The sequence below is a fragment of the Uranotaenia lowii genome, chromosome 3 (genome assembly GCF_029784155.1).
Source record: "Uranotaenia lowii strain MFRU-FL chromosome 3, ASM2978415v1, whole genome shotgun sequence".
In the NCBI taxonomy this organism is placed as follows: Eukaryota; Metazoa; Arthropoda; class Insecta; order Diptera; family Culicidae; genus Uranotaenia; species Uranotaenia lowii.
Window position 1 is genome coordinate 262,664,038 of NC_073693.1, and position 18,678 is coordinate 262,682,715.

General features: G+C 35.6%; 1 protein-coding gene and 1 long non-coding RNA gene across 2 annotated transcripts; one reads left to right on the plus strand and one right to left on the minus strand.

Moving 5' to 3' along the window:
• The first annotated feature begins 4,514 nt into the window (after positions 1-4,514).
• On the plus strand, positions 4,515-5,108 carry LOC129754977 (uncharacterized). Its single transcript, XR_008739132.1, has 3 exons — positions 4,515-4,654; positions 4,763-4,935; positions 5,001-5,108. It is a non-coding gene; the product is annotated as an uncharacterized LOC129754977 (long non-coding RNA).
• A 9,634-nt stretch (positions 5,109-14,742) lies between these two features.
• LOC129758053 (uncharacterized) lies at positions 14,743-15,512 on the minus strand. The gene is made up of 2 exons (XM_055755480.1): positions 15,333-15,512; positions 14,743-15,256 (listed from the first exon to the last, which is right to left on the minus strand). The coding sequence occupies exons 1-2, from the start codon at positions 15,473-15,475 to the stop codon at positions 15,007-15,009; spliced, it is 393 nt and encodes a 130-aa protein (XP_055611455.1). The 5' UTR covers positions 15,476-15,512; the 3' UTR covers positions 14,743-15,006.
• Between the last annotated feature and the right edge of the window lie 3,166 nt (positions 15,513-18,678).

The window sequence follows — 18,678 nt, forward strand, 5'->3', positions numbered from 1 at the left end:
TTCGATGGCATCCAATTTTTAAAACGGTTTTATTGTAACATAGGAAATGCTTCATTTATCGTGTGTTTTAAAAGAGCCCTGAAAATTTTGCTAAAACTTGAATAAAACTCTATCTTAAGAGTATTGTAAAAAAGTTGCAAAAGTATTACTAAAGATTCAATAAAACACATACTTTCCTGTTTTTATTAGAGCTTTGGTACCAGTTTTAATAATGTTCTCAATGGGCTTTTAAAACTAGCGTTAAAGCCAAGTTGAAAAACTGTTTTATTTGAACATTGGATGTAGGCATAATAAAACTTAGTAACAGATGATTTGACAATCGGGAAGAACGTATACACGCTTGAACTTGTTTACCTCTTTGTGAGATAGCATAACCTGTTTTGAAAGGATTATCACACAAAATTGAGAAAAACGTGCTATCAAAAGGATATAAATTAACACAGCTAAATTAATCTGAAACATAAAAACAACTTTGTTGTATCCGCATTCAAATTTCAAAACAACCGCAAATCGTTATTTGCTCAATTCTTACACGCAAAATAATTTTCACTTACAAGATAAGTGACATCTGTAGTAAATTCTCACCATACGTAATTTAATTTGAATTTTAAGTGATGGGTCAAGTGAATTCATTTAAGTGACCGGTCAAGTGAATTACACTATGACGTTCGAGTGAAATGTATCTGAATTTCTAAGTTTCTAATTAATTATCTCTCGCGTTTTTAAATAAAAGAACATTTATAGAACACCACTTCGAATTCAAATACTTACATTGCGCTTTCACCATAAATTTATTGATTGGAAAATTCCATCGTGATCCCAAGGCAGATCGGTTACTGCGGATAGTTCGACTTCTAAATCTTCCCTGCTGCAAACCAGAAAATCTGTCCAATTCAATTCACAAGCTGAAACATAATAACACCTTTAAATAACTTTTTCTTACATCACGTTTAACACAAACTACCGCCAAAATCGCCTGGTAAAAAATTGGGAAAATCCAAATCCAGCATAAGCTTTAAACGCTGCTCTCAAGAGTTTGCCGTTTTGAACTCTGAAAATAAAAACAATTACAACCCGACATTGACTTGAAATTCAAGTGATGGGGTAGTGAATATTTTTTCTCACTTCAAATTCAAGTGACGACTGAAGTGAATGTGGATGAATTCACTTGAAATTTAAGTGACTGCCAAGTGAAATGTATATGTCGCACTTGAATGGAGGAAAATCACTGGATCCTTGTTTTAAGTGAAAAATCATGTGTATTTTAAGAGTGAATTTGGGTTCAGTGTAGGGTTCGAATAAAAGCACACTGTGAATAATCGTTTTTTAAGAATCGATAAGAATAAATGTATAAAACAATCAATTTATAGGTACGCCGAATAAAGTACTTGTTTTATTTATCCATCCTTGTCGCTCAATGCGAAGTTAATGTACACTGCCGGCCAAAAGTTTGGGATCACCCGCTAAAAAACATGCAAATTTTGATCGTTCATATCTCAGCCGTCTTAGGACATATTGCAAATCTTCTGATCTCATTTGAAAGATAACGAACAATAGCTATTTCGGAGGTATTTAGCCCATAAGTAATGTTTTAGTTTTGCACCTAAAACTTAACCTAAAGTTAGAACATTTTCAAAAAATTGCACTCAATAATCAAAGCCAATCACCTCGCGATAGGGTGACCCAAATTTTAAAATTTGAGTTTCATTGGAATCCTTATTCTATACTTCTCAAAACACAATCAAAAAATTTTGTGCAAAAAATTAAGAATGTACTTTTAATTTATAAAATAGACACTTAAGTTATCGTCTAAAAGTTTGGGATCTCCCCTCAGTATGGTGAATCGGCCAATAACATGCTTATCTATCTCGTTCATATCTTTCTCATCTAACATCGTATTGCAGATCTGAAGGGTGCATTTGAAAGCTTAGGAATTGTAGTTTTTTCATAAATTCATACAAAAATTATATTTTAAAGTGATAACCATAAAAAATTTACTTGAAATTAATTGTTTATTGAAATTGAAATGCGATTTTTTGAAAATGTTCTAACTTTAGGTTAAGTTTTAGGTGCAAAACTAAAACATTATTTATGGGCTAAATACCTCCGAAATAGCTATTGCTCATAATCTTTCAAATGAGATCAGAAGATTTGCCATATGTCCTAAGACGGCTGAGATATAAACGATCAAAATTTGCATGTTTTTTAGCGGGTGATCCCAAACTTTTGGCCGGCAGTGTATATTAACGTCATCCAATCAAGAGTTAACTAAATTCTTTTCAAATCAACCGCTCTTGAAAAGTTCTAGAAGACTGCAGACACCGGCTTCTCCTCAGCAAAGACGGAGAAATTGAGCTTCATTATAAGTGAAAATGCTCATTCTATACTTACATCAGCCTCAACAGGTTTCAGATGATATAAATAGTCAGAATGAAAACTACTAGCAATAGCCAATCATCGAAAATTACGTAAGCAAAATATCTATGCTAAGATATATCAAAAATGAAAATGAAAATATTTTGGAAATTATTTAAATGCAATCATCACCAATCACCAAATGTTTGGGAGAGGAAGTGATAACACGAGAAAAAACGGAACAGAAGTTCCCACAGTAGAGTATCTATCAAATTTCACAGCTCCCACAGTAAAATTCCTATCAGATTCCTTGATGTAGTTTTAAAGGAGCTTCGGATAGTATTAAAAGAGCTCTGAAAGGTTTCTTAAGGCTATGTCTATAAGATCGAATAAAACTATTCTGTTGGATGTTTTATTACAGCGTATAGAATTAGCTTTAAAAACGTTAACAAAATGGTTCCTTTTGGCCATATGTTAGCTTTAAAGTTGTTGTGCTAATAGCGTAGAATGCGCTTTGGCTTATAAAGTAGCTTTAGTAAAATAGTCTTAAGCGGACTGTTAAGGTTGGAATAAAACTTAAATTGTCACTTGGGACTGGTTGAGTATCATACATACATACAAACATACATACATACATACATACATAGGTGAGATAAGGGCATAACGAGCACCTAGGGCATAGTAAACACTCCTCTTTTTCACGAAAGTACGAATTTTCTCAAGTAAGTTTTTATGAGGAACAGTTTTGTAGTTCCTACTGTATTAATATTCGAGCAAAAAAGAAATTTCCTTATCATCTTTACAGAAATATTTGAAAAAAAAACCAACAAGGTTCTCAAGTGACAAAAATAATATATTTTTGAACACCGGAAAATAAGGTCTCATGATCGTTAAATCATCTTGATCTATAAAGCACGCCCTGCAACATGATGTATGTATGTACACATTGTTCCTCAATTTTCAACATCAGTTTTTTTAAAAAAAATCACTAGATTCAACTTTGAAACGCGTTTCTACTTTAACTTGTTGACTCGATTCTTCAAAATGTTTCTTTTCAAAGGTTTTTTTCTTACTGTGTACCGTAAACTAGGGTAACATTGATCACTTTTGAACTCATTTTCATATATTTTGGAAGGGGTTGCTTTTTAGTAACACTTCAAGTAGTATCAAATAACTTACTGAGGTAAGGATATAAAGCATGATCATTGAAAGCAGAATATTTAAACGACATTAATGGCTGTAACTAAATGTTTGTCACAATACCAGATTTCATGTTTCGGGGTAACTTTGACCACTATGGTTTATGCGTATCTCACCATCTTCATAATTTTGTTTTGATGCCATTTAGCACTGAACATCAAGACAGTAATTTTTTGTTTGAACTCAATTGAATTTTTCAACGCTTTCTTTCAAAAACAAATGTACTAGAAAGATTGACAGTGTTGCTTCATACATTAAGGGGCAAAAAATATGAATATTCCTTAATATATTTTGTTCTCAAAAATAAATGAAATTTTACCTCCATGCAATTTCCTAGATCCTCCCACTGTTCCCATGTTCTTTTTTTTCTTCAAACTGAACCATTCGACAGGGTTTTAGCCATTTTTTCTATACAGGCTTTCTCAAGGAAAATATCCGTTTTTTTATATCCAAAAATTTTCACAGAATGACCATGAAATAACACTAAACTATACTTATACAAAGGAAAAAAGTTAAACTTTTACATAAAACAACCCATTTGCTTCTTAATGCTATCATTTTATTAGGAGACGAGTTTGTTGATGAGTTTCCGAAAAAACAGATATTTCAAACTTTAAAATTACATTGTAATAAACATAAAAATCTTCCAACTAAAAACCAAATTTCGTATGATACTATGACTAAAAATTACTATACTATGACTAAAAAATCCAAAGGCAGAGCTTTTATGAAAGTTAGTGGAGTTTTAAAGCTTCTCTCCTCAAATTCGGTCCTGACTGTCACCACGCTCTTTTAGAAAATGTTTTGGAAACAGCATTTATTAAATCTGTCATAAAGCCCAAAATGTAGACCATATCATCCCTACCATAAAGCCACGCGTAAGCCTCTTTGCATGTTAGTTCAGCTATCACGTTTGTTTCTCTAGCTAGTTTGTGTCCAGCCTTCGTTCCAAAATGAAGATCCACCAAAAATCTGTGATAGTGCTGCTTGCCTTAGTAGCTCTTAAGCCGAGACGCGGCCTTGGCGTTCCGATCGCCGGTTCAGATAGTACAATTACCAATCAAACCAACGATTATGGAACCAGTGACTTCAACTGGAGGTAGGGTATATCTCGCGCTGTCCAATCTAAATTACTTATAACATCCCAAAAGAAGTACGAAGATGTAAACAAACATTTTATTGATAAAACCAAAATATGATTGCGCAGCTACACGCTCAGTGATGGGAGCAGCGTCCAGCAGACGGCCACTGCCAAAAAGTTGGAAGATGGCAGAGTAATTTTGGTACTGCGAGGATCATACAGCTACGTCACTCCCGATGGAGTTCGGCACGAGGTGAGCTACGAATCGGATGAGAATGGATATCGGCCGCAAGTGAGTGGTAAGTAGTAATTTGTAATTATTCGATAATATGAGCAACTCATCTTCATTGAGTATCATTTTCAGAAAACCCCATACAGTTGGTAGTTCCACACTTTGTGGGAATTGATCCAAAGGTGTTGGCCTCGCTGGTCGGATAACCTGATCTTGTTACAACAATCTTATGATTTAAGGCTATGATTTTAAAAAAAATCTTATGAAAAGTAAGTTAACAGCGTTCATTGTTCATGACGAAAATTCCAAGAGGAAATAAAATAGATAAATTAATTCTTATTCATTGATGTAGTATGATAAAAATAACTAAAGATTCTAAATCGAAATTTTTTTTTAACTTAAAACAAACCAAAAAAGTTAAACTTTATTTGATGTTTCACCTCTCCTGACTCATGGATACCTTGAACCATTTTAAAAATCAGATATACATTCAAAAGGAAATATCCATACAGCACCTATTCGAAAATTAAAATTTTATTTTAATGTCGGTACTTCTAAAAAATGCCTACTCGTTAAACTATAAATGCATAAAATGCAAAAAAAATCGAATTATCGATTGGGTTGAGTATTACGTTCGAGAACTTAGATATAAAATGAAACAGATGCTTTTTTTCTCGAAAACAGCATTTATGCACTTATGTCCCTAATATACTCGATTGGGTTGAGTAATACTTAAAGTATAAAAGTAATAAGTCTTCATAACTCAAGAACTGATCATACAAATCAAACCAATCTTGGCACGGATGGGTACTTGGGCACGAGGAATCTTTCTAAGAATATTGTGTACCTCTTTCTCCTTCCATTGGAGAGATAGGAAGAGGGAAGGCAGCCTATGTTACGATTTTTTACATAACTGGAGAACTTACCAAGCTAATAGAACCAAATTTGGCATGGGAGGGTAGTGGTATACAAAAAATGGTTCTATGATTATTTCAGACCCCTCCCCCTTTTTATTGGAGATACAGGAAGGAGGGGGCCCTTTAAGCCCCTTTTTATTGCATAACTTGAAAACTATTCGCGCAAATGAAACCAGATGTGGCTTATAATTATATTTGGGTACGATAAATAGTTCTATGATTATTTGGTACTCCTCTCTCCTTCCAGTGAGGAAATAGAAAGTGGGGAGCATTTCAGCGTTGCTAGAACAATAATCAAGCAAATGGAACCAAATTTGATGTGGGAAAGAACTTGATTACCGTAAATGTATCTATGATATTTTGAGAACCCTCTGTTCTTCAAGTCAGAAAGTCTTAAGGGAGGAGAGTGCTCCCATACAGTTTCTTAAAACACTTGGGAACTGACCCAGCAAATGGAATGAAATTTGACTTGGGAGGATATTTAAGCTCAAGGAATTTATTTATTTATTTACATAGTATTCCGTCTTACGACATAACTTGACGAACATAATTCCTAAAATTCACTCGGTTCATAGCAACCGTTCTCCAATTTCTCGGACACCCCACGTTCGCCAGATCACGCTCCACTTGGTCTAACCACCTCGCTCGTTGCGCCCCCGCTCGTCTTGTTCCTACCGGATTCGTAGCGAACACCTGTTTTGCAGGACAGTCATCCGGCATTCTCGCAACATGTCCTGCCCAGCGTATCCGGCCAGCCTTCACCACCTTCTGGATACTGGGTTCGCCGTAGAATCGCGCGAGCTCGTGGTTCATCCTTCGCCTCCACATTCCGTTCTCCTGTACGCCGCCAAAGATGGTTCTTAACACTCGTCGCTCGAATACTCCGAGTGTACGCAGGTCCTCCTCGAGCAATATCCATGTCTCGTGCCCGTAGAGAACAACCGGTCTAATAAGCGTCATATACAGGTTACACTTCGTGCGAGGGCTAAGTCTTCTCGACCGCAGTTGCTTGTGGAGTCCATAGTAGGCACGACTTCCGCTGATAATTCGCCTCCGGATCTCACGGCTGGTGTCATTGTCTGCGGTCACCAGTGAGCCGAGATAGACAAAGTCTTCGACTATCTCCAGCTCGTCGCCGTCGATCGTGACCTTGTTAATACTGGACAAGCGGATTCGGTCGGTCTCGGATCCGCAGGCCAGCATGTACTTCTTCTTGGACGTATTAATTATCAACCCAATCCTTCCTGCTTCGCGTTTCAGTTTGCGGTAGATGTCTTCCACCGCCGCAGATGATCTGCCGACTATATCAATGTCATCGGCAAAGCAGATAAGTTGACTGGATCTGTTGAAAATCGTGCCCCGCATTTCGCCCACCGCTCGTCGAATAACACCTTCTAGCGCCACGTTGAACATCATGCAGGATAGACCATCACCTTGTCGAAGCCCCCTGCGCGATTCGAATGAACTCGACAATTCACCCGAAATCCGCACACAGCACTGCATTCCATCCATCGTCGCCTTGATCAGTCTGATCAGCTTCCCGGAAAAGCCGTTCTCGTCCATGATTTTCCATAGCTCGTTACGGTCGATCGTGTCGTATGCGGCTTTGAAGTCGATGAATAGATGGTGCGTAGGGACTTGGTGTTCACGGAATATTTCTGGAATATTTCTCAAGGAATATTTCTGTGAATATTTGGTACCACTTCCTCTTTCCAGTTGGGTAAAAGGAACGAGAAAGGGGGGCTCCTTTACAATTTTTCGCATAACTCGAGAGCTAATTGAGCAAATAGAATCAACTTTGGCATGGGAAAGCATTTGGTTACGTAAAATGGTTATTTGATTATTTTAGACTTTTTTCTTCATCAATTGTCTTGAAATGTCCTTTTCCGGTGATCTAGCACCCTCCTTCTATTCAGTGGAACGATAAAAAGTGGGAAGAGGGTCACTCATACATTTTTTTTAATATTTCGATAACTAATCGAGAAAATGGAACCGAATTTACATGAGAGCATATTTGCGTACGGGCAGTATTTCTTCGATGGTTTAAAACCTCAACCACCTCTCTATAGGATCATATTTGTATACAAGAAGTGTTTTTTCTGATAATACGAGACCCCCTCCATTCCATTAGGGATAAAGGAATGAGGAAGGGAGTCACGCTCAAAATTTGGTGAAGGTTCAATATTGTAAGCGTTGCTAGTCGTTCGAAGGAGGTCGCAGTGTTCTTTCTGTAGATTTATTAAATAATGTTGCAGTGGTGTTCGTGGGGGTTAAGGGTTTCTCCTTGGCAAGGCAATTCACCAAGCCACCCTAACTCGGCGAACAACACGGCAAAACAGTTCGTCAACCCGCCACCAGAGGGCCTCCAGGAGATGTGAGCCGCCAACGTAAACGGCGATGTGGCGAAATGGCTAAGCGAAAAACGGGCGAAAAATAAGGGCAATGATCGGGGGATGGTTCAAGGCCGGTCAAGACGAAATGACTAGGCATTGTGAAAAACGTTCGCGAACTGATCACTAAGAAGAAAGGCTTTAGTTAAAAATACAAAATTGTGAACTAAAAGTCGGATTGTGGGAATATTATCCATAGTACAAGTTCCATCAGTTCAAGGGACAGGAAATATTCCACTAGACAGGATCAACCCTTAAAACGACCAGTATAGGCGTAACTTTGAACAACAGGTAACCATCCGCCATTTTATTGTTGCCCAAAATCGCCATCCCCCTAATCGGTTCCTGAACATTAACAGGGCCCCGCTGTTCGAGTTTAAAACTCTCTTAAACTCAATCCGAGAGCGCCTTGCGCGACGCCCTACAACGTCGACCGACAACCGCTACAACGTCGGTTTGACCTGCACCGGTACCTGGTTCAGCACCCAAGGTGGGACCAGGTACGCACTTGCCACGTGCCGCTTCGCCTACCGTCGAAGAACCAACAGTGCCCGGTTCAGCACCCAAGGTGGGGCCGGGTACACTCAGCGAGAACCAGCTGGCCTCCAAGCCGACCTCAACGAACCCGAGCTCGACGCCGAAGGAGGAAGGAGGAGTACATTCCCGCGTTAAAGGTTAGATAGTACTAAGAAAGTGGTGGGTGGAAACTGCAAAATTAATAAAGGTACCAATTGTTAAGCCTAGGAGTTTTACCTTAATCTTCCCGAACTTCCTTGCAACATAGTATTTGTGGTAAGCGTGCCGACCCTAGGGATTGATAGGGGTTCACAGCACTTCTACCGATTGGCTAACAGCCAGTCTTACAATATATAAAATATGTTGGCATAAGTTATAAACTTCAAAACAAAGAAATCCATAAACGGATTAAAACAAGGACTTAAAAAAAATCATTATGATATCAAAATAAAGAAAAAAGTTGCAATTTAATTTCGAAAATACATTTAATGATTCTAAAATTGAATTTAATTTTTGCAAATAAAAAAAATTTAATAACTAGGTACCACAAATTTCAATAGTTCTCGTATGATACCAAATAATAATCGCATGAAACCAAATACTTAAAAAACAGTTTTATTACAAAAAAGTACAAAACCTGACATAAACTGGTCGCAACTTTTTTCCATTTGGCATATTTGTAGTCTATACAACATATTCTATATGGGTAATTCAAATTTTGGAAGCTGTTTTGATAACATGTGCAATAGACTGCCCCAAATTTGTATGGGAAATTTCAGCTTGTGAAATGTTATGCGCTGCAGGCTTAAACTGATCCTAGTACTAGTACAAGGTCTCATGAAAAATTTGGGCCAGATCGGATCACGGCAAGGGGTCGCTCAACGTGCCTAAAGTTTGTATGGGATTTTAAGACATTTTGTTCCGAAAGGAACATGAAAATCCATTTTTTTTCTTGAATAACTTTGGCCTTCTTCTGCCGATTTCTTTCAAAATCGGATTTTTTAAAGCCTAAACTATTACCAATATTTTATCTGAAGACAGCATTTCAATTCAACGTATGATAAAAAAGTTATTAGACTTCGAAAATGGAGTAATTTTTTTCAGGGTGATATTCATCACAATTAATGAGAGATACTGCTTCGAACATTTTGAAGCAGCATTAATAGTGATGAATATCCCCCTGAAAAAAGTATCCGCATTTTTGAAGACTTATAACTTTTTTATCATACGTTGAATTGAAATGCAGTCTTCAGATGAAATATTGGTAATAGTTTAGGCTTTAAAAAAATGATTTTGAAAGAAATCGGCCGAAGGGGACCAAAGTTGTTTATGAAAATGTGGATTTTCATGTTCCTCCCAAACAAAATGTCTAAAAATACCATGCAAACTTTAGGCACGTTGAGCGACCCCTTGCCGTGATACGATCTGGCCCAAATTTGGCATGGGACCTTGTACTAGGCCTAGGATCAATTTAAGCATGCAGCGCTTAACTTTTTCAACTGTCGGGTCATTTGGGGCACTCTAATGTGGCAGCAGTTTTTTGAGATCTTAAGATTTTTCATACGGCGTATTGAAAGCTCACGCTAGAATTTTTTTTAAAAGTGTGGCAAAGCACACCGGGTCAGCTAATATTTAATAAAAAAAAAAAACTTGTATAAATTTTACAGAATTTATTTTAATTTTTGAAAATTATGATAGCTCTAGAGAAGCTAAACTAGTTTTTAGGACTAAAAATACACGATTTTGACCAGAATATTTACACTTCAAGGCTTACATTACTTCTCTTGGTTGTTAAAAAAATTTCGGCTAGTAAAACTTAACCTTCCTTTGCGGTTAGGGTCCATAACGGAGAAAAAAGGCCACAGTTGTTCTAATTATTTCAGCTGGTTATACCAATAATACAAGCGTAGTTGATTTTTTCGCATCTAACTTTAAGTATAATAGACTCAACTACAAACTGATGACTGACTTTACGCAATCAACTATTAATATAATGGATTCAACTGTTTGTAATGGTATAATTGATTCGACTGTAAATGGCCTGGCTTCGACCAGACCGAGCTGAATGCCATGAGAAAAATTTAAAATAGCAGATTTTGAAACTCCTGTCATTCGTTTGCGAGACCAAAACAAGTAAATTTATCCACTGGGATGTGTTCCTTGGATTAAAAACTATCAATTCTGGTTAATAAGTTTTACAGATTTTGTCCAAAATTGAAAATATTAGTACATTAAACTAAAGTGTCTCGAAAAACTGCTGATGGCGTTCAGTTCGATCTGGTCGCATCCCGACCAAATATGAAAAATTCATCTAAGATTGAACTATAAATAGTTTTTATTTAACTAAAAATTGCTAATTGGCCTTGCACAATCAACTATGAATATAATAGAATCAACTTTAAGGGTATAATTGATTCAATTGTTAATATGATAGATTCAACTACATTTGTATAATTGATTTTGACATTCAACTAAAAATATAATTGAATCAATTATACACTCCTGGTTGACCTGCCACATTTAACTAGAAATAAGATCGATTGAATTGTAGTGGTATAATCAATTCAACCGTAAATATGATAAATGCAACTAGAATTGTATGATTGATTTTAGAAATTCAACTTTCAGTATAATAGATTCAACTATACACTTCTGCTTGACCTCTAACATTTAACTATAAATATGATGGATTCAACTGTAGTGGTATGATAGATTCAACTATAAATATGATTGATTCAACTAAAAATATTTGATTGATTCCAGACTTTAAATATAGTAAATTAAGTTGTATTTTTATGATTGATTGTGTGATACTTGAATGCTATAGTGTTCATCCGTATTCATCAGCAAAAAATTAAAGAAAAATCGTAAGTATTAGACCAGTACGTATTCCCTGCAGTGATCATAGTGCTGTTTTCAGGTCTCAGTCGGCAGTTCCTGACAAGCAAGCGCTCTCCGGCGATGGGAAAACATTTTCCTCCACCAGTTTCTGGCAGTGGGGGCATTGAGAAAGATGTTGCCCGCGCCCTGACTGCCCGCGAAATCGACGTGGATCTCAACGTTCCTTTAAGTAATCCTGGCAAGATCCCACAGGAACCTAATATTTATAAGTCAGTAAAGTTTGTATATCGATTGATAGATTGTTATCAGCGAGTTCAATACTCAACACTAATTATGCTCAAGATTAATGATGATGATTATTTGGCTCATTTTTCTAAATTTTATTGATATTTTAACTTGACAAAAATCCGGTAGTGAAGTGGCCGCTGTGCACCAACTCTTGACCATTAACCTCCATCCTTGCACTATGGGGTTTGAGGCAGCAAAATGTCAAAACTGAACTTTAACGGATCGCTTTTCTATTTCTACTAGTTTAAAACTTAATATTTGAATTGGATATCCCCAGTTTTTCAACTCATTATCTTGGATACTAAACGCACCACAGACATCAGACTTTGAATTTTTTTAAAATTATATGATGAAGGAAAAAAATGTTATTACATATATTTCTATGAAAAACATTTTTTTCTTAAATTTAAAGTACACCATATGAAAGTTCATATTAAAAGTTTTCATTTGTATCGTTGAAAGCTTTTACACACTAAATGGATTTATGATAAAAATGAGTAAATAAACATTTTTTTTCAAATGTCAAAAACTTTAAAGCCTTGTAAACAAAAAGCCCCACATTTCCCCATACTCTTTTCACTTTCAATATCTAGTTTTAGGTTCCAATAATACAATGAAATAGTTGTCAGGCACCTCATAGCACCGTTTTTAAAGATATAGTCTAATTAGCTGAAAATACCACACAAATGATTAATTTTTACCCATTAATGAGTATAAATTTAACAAAGTGGTTGCTGATTTGTCAAAAAAATCTTTCTTCGTAATTGATCAATCATTTCGCATATTTTTCTCTTGAGTTTCCTAAAATCTTTTGATAATATTTATCATCAAATTATCAATAAGTCCAATAAACGGCTTACAAAAGAAATAAAAACGAGAGTCGAAAATGACAACAATCATCTTACTTTGTAAGTTTTTTTTTTTAAATTGTGTATGAGCTCATCTAAAATAAGTTAAAATAGTAATTTTCATACAAAATTTTCAAAATTTACAAAAGATGAGTCCAAAACACGAAATAGTACTTTTTGCCACCTCATTGTATGGAACTGCCCCATAGTGCCTTGGTGTGATTGCATTATCGCTAGAATATGGAGGAAAACAAAGGTTAATGATATAATCCTTTAATAATTCTTCAAATAGAATTAAACCATGAAATATCGACACCGTCATTGTTGAAAATACAAACAGTCTCTCTCCACTTGCAACAAAAATTTACTTGCAAAAAAAAGAAATCCAAATTTGACAGATTCATTGCTGTTTTTTAAGCAATGAAGATCGAGTGCTTTAAAAATAAGTAAAACGAAGAATGTTTGGAATCCAGAAGGACATCGAAGGAGAGGCAGGCCCAGAAACTCGTGGCGGCGAAGCCTAGCCGCCGAAATCCGAACTGTCGACGAGAATCTTGACTGGGACCAAGTGAAGATGCTGGCAACAGTGGAAATCTTTTATCACGGCTCTATGCGCCGGAGAATCGACTAGGGACCATTGAGTAAAGTATCAAGGAGAATGTTTGTTGATTCCCAGCAATAATTGGTATTTCTGTGCGTTTCCTCATTGGGATACTGTAGTTTATCATTCCTAGCTAATTGGGTGATTGCACTTCTCCGTTAAAAATTTTTGAGTTGTCCTGTTGAGATTATCTTCACAGATTAAAATGGATTCATGTGATACCAACTACCATTAATACAAAACCATCACTCTATATGTAACATCGTTGCTAGAACAGATCTATAGTCAACCAAGCTAAGCTGAGCTAGGCTAACATCGCTGCTAGAACAGATCTACTAAAGTTTTCAAGAACGGCGGACACTGGGAACATACTTTATTTAGCTCAAATTTGCCGGTCTTTGTGGTTTTCAAAATTGTTGTCCCCCTATCTCGATATTTGAGAGCTTACCGCCCCCTAGGAGTATTTACGAACATATATGACTTGATAGAAGTGACATCAATCGAATACGAGATTCCCAGAAACGAATTCGCGAAAAACGTTGGAACAATAAAATCATCTTCGATAAACATTTCAAAATTTTTCGGAACATCTGTTAAAAAAGCTTATAAAAAAGGTCAGGATTTGAGGATTTTTCTAGTTTTTTGCGATTTTTTTCATTGTTACACATATTGAATGTAGAGATTTTTGTAAAAATATTTATATAATAATTTGAAGATTGATTGTAATAATAGAAATTTTAATAAACGGGAAAAAACATATTGTTATACACACTTAGAAAAATCCATGTAACTTTACATGCAGTAGCATGGGTAGAAGGGAATCGGGCATTTACACGCAACAGTACTGCTTGTTTCATGTAAACTTCCCATCGCATTCAACTGCTTTGTTTACTGTAGGTTTACATTTCCAATGTCACTCTTAGATGTGGCTATTTATCCAATAAGAAAAAGATTGGGTTTCTCGTTTATAATACATTTATTTTTTAACACAAAAACTGCATCTAACGATAACAAGCTAACATTTTGATCAAATTGAATATTACACACTGAATTATTCACTGTCACAAAATGCCGGTTGGTGTTTACCGATTCCCTCAGCGACGGAAACGACGACAGGTGCCGGAGGACATCGAAAGCAACTGTCGAATTTCTGCGAAATAACAAATGGAACAAGTTAATCAACATTGTAACTACTTCTCAAAAAGGTATTTCAATATATTTTCAGTTACCTTACTAAATAATTCCGTGCTCTCCACCTCCAGGAGGAGTCTCCAACTCAATCAGAAGCAAACAGCACACGAACAGGTACAACAAAACACGGACGAAAGTTGAGACACTGAGATTTACATGAAATTGCAAGATAATTTCATCGCAAATGCAAAGATGCTATACTCTTTTTCATATTTTCTGCGGTGATGAGACGAAAAAGTGTAATGTAATATTACATTTTTCTTTCTGTGTAGAACTACAACAAAAATAGGAAGATCGGGGCTCTTTCACCGTCCCCTCGTAGGTTTTCAACGCCCCCCGGGGGTGGTAGGGCTCACTTTGAAAAACACTGATCTAAAGACTGAAAATGAATTTCTTTCACCAAAAACAAATTTAATAACCTCTGACTTGGAATCCGTAGAATTTTTAAATTTCATCACTGATTCACTTAATTTCAGACAGGCTGTTGAAGCTTCAGAATCACTTCTTTTAACTCTTTACCACTTTTTTACCATCCGTACGAACTCTTCAACCAACAAGCGATATCAATGTCTTGGGATCAATACGATTGACAACTGCGGCAAGAGCTTCTTCTCCATTCGGTTCCGGCTCCTGTCGATAGCCTTTTTCATCTGCCGTATATTTGTAACTGAAAAGTTGCCCTTCCGGTGATCTATACCCATAGTGCCCAGTTACGACCCAAATCGGTGGATCGTCTTCCGAAAGACGTCTGAAGAACCCACGCTCATACCGAAACTGACCATCACTCTGGGAGAAACTGAAACAGAAACCAATTAGCACCATGAAATGATCAGCTGCGATTTTGATTTCCAAATTTTTGGATTCACACTCACAACATCAAATATCTATCCCCATTATTACGGTTGGCGAGCTTTTTCAAGAAAACAGGTTCCGCCGGCTTATCACTCGACGTAGTTTCTTCCGATGTCACCAACGCCAGTAGAAAGCAAAACAGGAAAATCTTAATCGCTACCATTCTGACCGAAAAACACCTTAGAGCAATTCGAAGGATCAACTGCTACTAACGATGCCAGTCCAGCGCCATCCGTTGGCCAGAATCATCGAGCCTCCATCGAGTAAATGCCAGTCCAAAACTAGTTTTTTATCAAAAAAAAAATCACAAGCATCCTATGAAATTTGCTGACCATGAATTATGTGTAGGTACAGACCTACCGGCAGAAGATGCTGTCTGCATATCGAAAGAATCAAGTGCACGGAGAGTCATTAACCTTCATGAAGTCAGGTTAACCCATCAACAACCGCTTAACATATGAGAGATTGCTCAATTGTTAAATTAATAAGATTTTGACAGGAAACTTTTTAAAAATCATGTTTAGTAGAGTCAGAAGGTTCAGATACCGATCGTTGTAGATTAAAGCTTTATGAGTTTGAAAATTTACAATATCTTCATTCATACCAGGGTTCGAAAAGGTTAACTGAATCATCCTTTAACATCGTCTAGTTATCAAAATCGTTTAAATCCTTTTTCATAATCTTGAAATTTCAAGAATATTGAAAATAAATGTTTAAGAATATATATTTTGTGTAGCATAAAAATAAGAAAATTGTTTACTAACGTGTTACAATTTAAGCCACATTGAACTAGTATTCCATTTCTTAAGCTGATCTTAATGATGGAAACAAGCAAACAATAATTAAAACAAGCCCTCGAGCTAACTAACGGTGATCCCCGGAATGGTGACGTCATATATGCTGCTATTAACCCATTAAGAACAAAGTCCATATTTCATGTGAGCAATCAATCAAGACCGTGTTTTACAGTTCATGACAGCATATAATTTTATGTTTCTCTGCTCCAAAAATAAGAACTCATTATGAAATAAGATTGAAACGAGAAAAATAGATTGTTTATAGGTATAGTTAGAAGAGATTTGATCCTTTATTCCAGGAGAGTTTCACTTTTGTAAAAAATCAACAATTTAGATACATTAAACGTTTGAATATTGTTTGGCCTTATCACTTTTCAAGAGACAGTTTAGAAGTCTTAGAAAAAAATAATCCTAAAAGTTTGCTTACAACTCTATACTTCAAAGCATAAACGAAAGGAAAAAAATCAATTGTTTTGGACAATTCCTTCTTTAAAATCTCTTTATCATGCAATTCTGGATAGCTAGAAGTTTATGTTGAAAACTTTTATATTAAACAATAATTTTGATTGAATTAAAAAAGAGATAAAAAAAAACAAACAAAAAATGAAACGGGGTCCAAAATTAACACAATCAGATTTAAAGCGACGATCCAGTTGCAAATAGATCATTGATATTGAACGAAACTTTATATTATGGTTTTAAAAGTCAAGACAGCAAAATCATTTTGGTAGTTTGGGAATTTCCAAGTTTATTTATGCAAAATCGAATCATTTCGAACTAAAATTAAGAATTTCAAATATTAAGTACTTGCTGACCCGGTATGCTTTGCTTCCCCTCTCATGGAAAAATAAGGTGCGTTAAAATTTTTATTATTTAAATATACTTCCTTATATACTTAATTTCAACATTATTTAAAGCTAACTACTTTTCATGGCGTCTGAACTTCTAGATTGTTTTGAGTTTGAACATAACTTTATAGTTCAAAGGTTGAAGGAGCCACTCTTAAGAAAAATTGGAGGGATCAACAATACACTACTACTAAATACTAAGACACTAAACACTAAAACACTCGGACATTGTTTTTGTTGATAATATGTATGTTACATTTATTGAATATGAGGGTCTTTTTTCATTTAACCTTCCTAGGCCGTTCGGGTCAATATGACCCGAAGCGAACTTTAAAATCATCATAACTCTTTTGAAAAAAATCGGAAAAATATGAAATTTTGAACATATTACTAAAACCACGAGATACATAACCTGTAGAAAAAGCAACTTCCGGTGACCACCGAAAATGCCACAACTAGCAAGCCGAAAAAAAAGTTACACATAAGCCGTTCGGGTCAATATGACCCGAGAGTTCGCGCGCGTTCCCCTGATGATATATGTTGACCGATTTTCATGACTTTACATTCATTAGTTAGGAAATTTATTATAGTTTCTGAATCTATAAAATTTCAGTTGATGTAAATTATCCGAACGTTTTGATGCTGTTTCGATTCGAAAAAAAAACCCCGAAAATAATGTCTTCTCAGAATTCCCATATCTTCTAATTGCTTTGATGTATTGAAGTTATTTTATAAGTTTTGAAATTGTGAAAAATAAATCTTTTTAAACATATAGAAAAATTGAAGGTCATATGGAATTAGGGTAAGAACACTATATATTGAACACCATCTTTGGGATTCAACACATTTGTGGCCAATAAATAATAATGAAAGGTTTTTCTGACAAAATTTTGATAGCGTAGCTTAAACTTATTTCTCTGCTTCAAATCGATATATTTTTTTCGCGGAAATATGTTTTGAAATTATTATTTAAGCCTTTTTATTCAAAATTACTTTTGTTCCAATGATTAAACACAATGATTCAAATATTGAACAGGCAATGTTCTAATTATTGAACACGTAAACATTGAATATCATTGCATATATTTAGGGGTATTTTGCTTGATAGTATGCCTTGCAGGGGCGATTTTGGTTGAGCTAGCAACCGAGAAACAGTTTGTTTACATTTCCAAACACCAACCGATGTTTGTTCAATAACTGGTACATGCATTTCTTCACGAAACGAGTACTGCAAGATTGAACGTTCAATAATTGAAACATTGGCGTTTTCTGTGATCCAATGATTGAACACTTTAATTTGTTAAATTTTAAGAAATTTAGGATTATGAAGGCTGCCACTCTTCCAGAAATCATTGATAAAGATTTAGTTGAAACCACTCATATCATTATCTTAGACGTTTATTTGTCTTTTATCCAACTTTTCCCCAAATCAAAAATAGGCTGTTTTCTTCATCCAGTCGGAAAACCATGCCAAAATTTGACCACATATTCAAGTTTCGGGAATTGTGGCTTTAAGAGTCCGAGATTCTTAATAAAAATTTGAACATAGGTAAATATAAAATGCTTCAACAGTGGCACAACGAATTTTGATTCATTTTTCTACTGTATATTATTGTTTTAATCGGTTAATGTTTTACTAGTGTTCAATATCTGGTACCTGTTCAATAACTAGTGCTTCTACCCTATTGGTCGCTAGCGTGGAATTTCTGAAAAAAAGCTTC

What these genes read in the sequence shown, in the direction of transcription:
- LOC129758053 (XM_055755480.1), bottom strand. Translation starts at nt 15,475, where the DNA reads ATGGTAGCGATTAAGATTTTCCTGTTTTGCTTTCTACTGGCGTTGGTG. An exon ending in GGGGATAGATATTTGATGTT is followed by an intron (nt 15,257 to 15,332) that starts GTGAGTGTGAAT and finishes TTTCTGTTTCAG; the next exon opens with TTTCTCCCAGAGTGATGGTC.